Source organism: Rhinopithecus bieti, unplaced genomic scaffold, assembly GCF_001698545.2.
Source record: "Rhinopithecus bieti isolate Rb0 unplaced genomic scaffold, ASM169854v2 scaffold_74731, whole genome shotgun sequence".
In the NCBI taxonomy this organism is placed as follows: Eukaryota; Metazoa; Chordata; class Mammalia; order Primates; family Cercopithecidae; genus Rhinopithecus; species Rhinopithecus bieti.
This window is the reverse complement of record NW_016827918.1, coordinates 163,661-168,562: the sequence shown is the minus strand read 5'-3', so window position 1 is coordinate 168,562 and position 4,902 is coordinate 163,661. Positions and strand designations below refer to the sequence as shown.

The 4,902-nt window shown below is 44.9% G+C and overlaps 1 protein-coding gene across 1 annotated transcript in view; it reads left to right on the top strand.

Moving 5' to 3' along the window:
• The first annotated feature begins 2,655 nt into the window (after nt 1-2,655).
• LOC108523526 (myomegalin-like) overlaps nt 2,656-4,902 on the top strand; it is a 122,523-nt gene continuing 120,276 nt past the window's right edge. Inside the window, exon 1 of the mRNA XM_017864164.1 lies at nt 2,656-3,220. Within this exon, the coding sequence (XP_017719653.1) occupies nt 2,988-3,220 (233 nt within the window). The 5' untranslated portion in view covers nt 2,656-2,987. The remainder of the gene's footprint in view (nt 3,221-4,902) is intronic.

Below are 4,902 nucleotides of genomic sequence, written 5' to 3'. Positions count from 1 at the left end.
TGCATATGCAGTCTGTCGTTGATCAAAACTTTGTTATGAAGTGCATGACTATATACATATACACACACACACATATACATATATACAAATATGTAAATATTTATATATATTTTATCCCACTTTCCCCCTGAAGTGGAGGTTTAGTTTGATACATACTACTCCATGTTGCCTGGAGTTGGAGGTCTCAGTACTTCACAGCAGTAATGAATGCTATGGGTTAGCAGTAACTTCACTGAACTGTTTATCTGTCACAACTACAAAAGATGGCGTACTCTCTATAAGTTATGGAGCCCCATTCCTTTTAATTTGTGTATTAGATAAAATCTACCACGTGTCTATGGGCAAAACCAAAGTCTGAATCTCTAAAATCTAAGGCCATAATCAAAGCTAGGTAATTTATCAGTCTAGAGTCAAATAATGGGGATTCCTTTTCAGCCTGCATTTGGATAAACCACATGAACCCAAGAGTTTAGTCCTACCGCTCAAGGCCATTGTATATAGTTGTGCAGGCTTCAGTGGGTAAGGTGCTATTGATATAGGTTAAATGGCAGTTAAGTGCAGTGCAATGTGGTGACCTTGATACCACAAGTTTTTTGTTGTTGTTGTTTTTTTCTCAGATCTGAATTCCTTTGTTGGGGGGAAAGAAACTAGGGGCAACTGATCTGGCATTGCCTACCTATGCCTGACATGAAATTCACCAGGACCTCTCAGAGGATACCTTTAGTTAAATTAAGCAATAGGATTAAAAGCCTCATTGCAGAAAATCTGGTAAAGAATGATTGCGAAGTTAGAAAGTGTAGAAATCAAATGAATACAATATATTAAGCAAACTGGATGTGAAGGGAAGTGAGAAATGTGGTGATAGGTAGAGAGGGAAGGACTTTGTTTTAGGGTTGAGGAGAATTAAGTATGTTTGTGGGCTGGGGATGAAGCTAATGGAAAGGGAGAGGAAGAAGATAGAAAAACAAGAAGAGATAATTAAGAATTTTCTGGTAGAAGTTGTTAGATAAAGAGCCCAGATAAGACAGATTGGACAAAGATAAGGTGAGGTAAAGATAAAGCTTAAGTTAGGAGGCTTAAAATAAATAATGGGCCAGGTGAGTGGCTCACGCCTGTAATCTCAGCACTTTGGGAGGCTGAGATGGGAGGATCACTTGAGGTCAGCAGTTCAAGACCAGCCTGGCCAACATGGTGAAACCGCATCTCTACTAAAAATACAAAAATTAGCCAGGCGTGGTGGCAGATGCCTGTAATCCCAGCTATTCAGGAGATTGAGGCAGCAGAATCGCTTGAACCCAGGAGGCAGAGGTTGCTGTAGGCCGAGATCACGCCACTGCACTCCAGCCCTCTGAGTGACAGAGTGAGACTCCATCTCAAAGAAAAAAAAAAAGAAAAAAAAAATTAAAAAATAAAAGAATGATGAGATACCCGAAAATTCCATTTTCTGGAGGCAGCTGGAATCACGATAGGAAAAACCATTTAAAAATATAGTAAAGAGGCGGGCGCAGTGGCTCACGCCTGTAATCCCAGCACTTTGGGAGGCCGAGGCAGGTGGATCACGAGATCAGGAGATCGACACCATCCTGGCTAACACGATGAAACCCCGACTTCACTAAAAATACAAAAAAAAGAAAAAAAAGAAAAAAAAATTAGCCAAGCATGGTGGCAGGCGCTTGTAGTCCCAGCTATGTGGGAGGCTGAGGCAGGAGAATGGCATGAACCCAAGAGGCGGAGCTTGCAGTGAGCTGAGATCGTGCCACTGCACTCCAGCCTGGGTGACAGAGCAAGACTCCGTTTCAAAAAAAAAAAAAAGTGTATATATATGTGTGTGTGTATATATATGTGTGTATATATATGTGTATGTGTGTGTGTGTGTGTGTGTGTGTGTGTAGAGAGAGAGAGAGTAAAGAAGTAGAATTAATGACTGGATGAGATGGGTAAGGGAGAAATAAGTCCCTTACAACTTCTAGTTTGGGGATTGAGCAGCTGGGTAGACAGGGCTGGGGTTAAAACACGGAACAGAGCAACAGATTTGTAAGGAAGGATGAGTTGAGATGAATTCAGCTTTGATGGCATTCAGTCAGTCAACAGTAATAGCTATTGCCTATGAACCTTGAGATCCACAGTGCCCAACTACAAAGATAAACCTTGCTCCCCCTCCCCTGCTGACCTTATGCTATATGCAATAGTGTTGCAGAAGCATTTTGCTTTGCTGGATACAAAAGCAAACTAGTCTCTGTTTTCAAAGACATATGTTGGATATAAGAACTGGATTTTCGGAATGAATATTTACTGGATAATTTATTTAACTAATCAACTTCAAAAAAAGGTTAAAACACTTTCTTGGTTTATGGTGGATACCAAGCTATGTATGCTTTACTATGAGTTCATGGAAAACTGCAATCAGTCTCAACCGAAATGAAAATTTAGGTTGCTTGGGAGAAAGTTTTTACAATTGAAAAACAAAGGGAAAATTGAAAGGAAAAGATTTTAGGAAAGAGAGAGAAACAGAGAGGAAGAAAAGAGGCTAGCCAACAACCTGCAGTAATCATTCCTTGGACCTAAAAGGATAGGAAAACTGGATAAATTATGAAAGGATGACTGATACGGGGGCGCGGGGAGGAGGATGAAACCGGGGAAACTATTGAGAGACAGAAAAGGAGAAACTTCTTTGAGGTTGGAAATAAAGGGAAGGTGACATTGGAGCGGATAGAAAGGAAGAAACGGAGTGGGATCTGGGAATGAGGCAGTGGGTGGAGAGAGAATGGGGAGATGACAGATGATGAAGGGCAGTTGAGTGTGTCTGCGGGAGAAGGACCAAAGCAATCTGGGCGGAGCAGGTGGCAGAGGCAGCCGCGGAGGAGGCCCAGGGAACTGACGGGAATGCTCAGCCAGGCCCAGAGGATGCGCCCTGGCAGTCCCGGAAGACACCAGGAAAACAAGCAGGAACCGTAGCTAAGACTGAGGTGGCCAGGCCCAGGAAATCCATGAAGGGGACAGACAGCGGGTCCTGCTGCCGCCGCCGATACGAGTTGGGCTGCTGCTGTCGCGCGTCCCGCCGGGCTCACCACGCGCCTTACCATTCCGGGGACACGACACGAACCCCTCAGTCCCCGCGGCATCCCCCGAGCCGGGAAAGACGGCGCCCGGAGCCAGCCGGGAGCTGGGCAGCGGCGGCCGAGAAGGAAGAAGCAGCCGCGGCGGCCGCACCCTGGATGAGGTGAGAGCATGGCCAGCTCCTGCCTCTGGAGCCCCGGAGGCTGAGGAACGCGATGGGGGAGGCAACGCACGGTGGGGAGGGCAGGAGAACCGCGCGGAGGGCTGGGGCCCCGGACTGGAGATCCCAACGCCTGAGAGGGGTTGGCGCTGAGTGACTACTGCTTGGAGAAGGTTAGGGAGGTAATGGGGCCCGTGGTGGAGGCAGGAGGAGGAGGGACAGGGTTGAGTTGCCCAGAAATAAAGGTGTGCCCGTGGAAGGGCTAAAGCGTGGGAAACTCGGTCTCTGTCTCAAGGTCTTTGCTTGAGGCATAGACATTTGCTGTGTTGATGGAGGTGAGACTGCAGGCTGTGTCTGTTGGGCTAAGCCAAAGGAGAGATGAACACATGGCTCAGAAGGCTATACCAGGATGGAAACATCAGAGATCGTCATGGAAGATGAAGGATCAGGAAATGCACCCGGACGAAAGCACACACTGCCTTCTCTTATACCTCTTCTTTTCAGGGTTATTTCTCTTAGATACAGATCGCAAGGTGGGGCGGGTGGTGATTCCCTCTTCCTGGGCTACCTCTCTTCCCCTGCAGAGCTGGAGCCCTGCCTGATGGCTGGATGGAGGCCATGCAGGACAAGCTCCATCTAAAATCAATCCTTTCCTTTGCTTTGGCCTGGAAGACCGAACAGATTAGGCTCAATTTTCTTCATGTAGTAGCAGTAACATAAAAATCTGTCATACATACGATTTTTGGGAGAAGAGATAGATTGTGCTGCAGCCTTTCTAGAAAAAAACATGTCCTCATCACAGCATTTTTAGCTTTTTATTTCATGGAAGGTAGTACTCATAAATCAAACTACCAGGCAATAGTGGTTCCAGCCTCTGAGCTAATGGGTGTGTAAAAGTTACTTCATTTCTGTAGGCCTCAGTTTCCTGTGCATAAAATTGGAATTTGGATTAAAACAGTGCTAATTATAAAACTAAATAGTCATTGGATCTGTATTCTATGTTCTGAATAGCTATATTTGTGAACTATGAAATTTAGCATATTCACTGACAATTTTATTTTTTCATAACACTATCCACTGTTTATGTCAGAAAACAGACTCAGACATTCAGTTAATAGTGCTCAAATAAATCACGTCTTTTTTTTTTTATTATACTTTAAGTTCTAGGGTACATGTGCACACAACGTGCAGGTTTGTTATATATGTATACTTGTGCCATGTTGGTGTGTTGCACCCATCAACTCGTCAGCACCCATCAACTCGTCATTTACATCAGGTATAACTCCCAATGCAATCCCCCCCCCCTCCCCATAATAGGCCCCGGTGTGTGATATTCCCCTTCCTGAGTCCAAGTGATCTCATTGTTCAATTCCCACCTATGAGTGAGAACATGCGGTGTTTGGTTTTCTGTTCTTGTGACAGTTTGCTGAGAATGATGGTTTCCAGCTACATCCATGTCCCTACAAAGGACACAAACTCATCCTTTTTTATGGCTGCATAGTATTCCATGGTGTATATGTGCCACATTTTCTTAATCCAATCTGTCACTGATGGACATTTGGGTTGATTCCACATCTTCGCTATTGTGAATAGTGCCGCAATAAACATACGTGTGCATGTGTCTTTATAGCAGCATGATTTATAATCCTTTGGGTATATACCCAGTAATGGGATGGCTGGGTCAC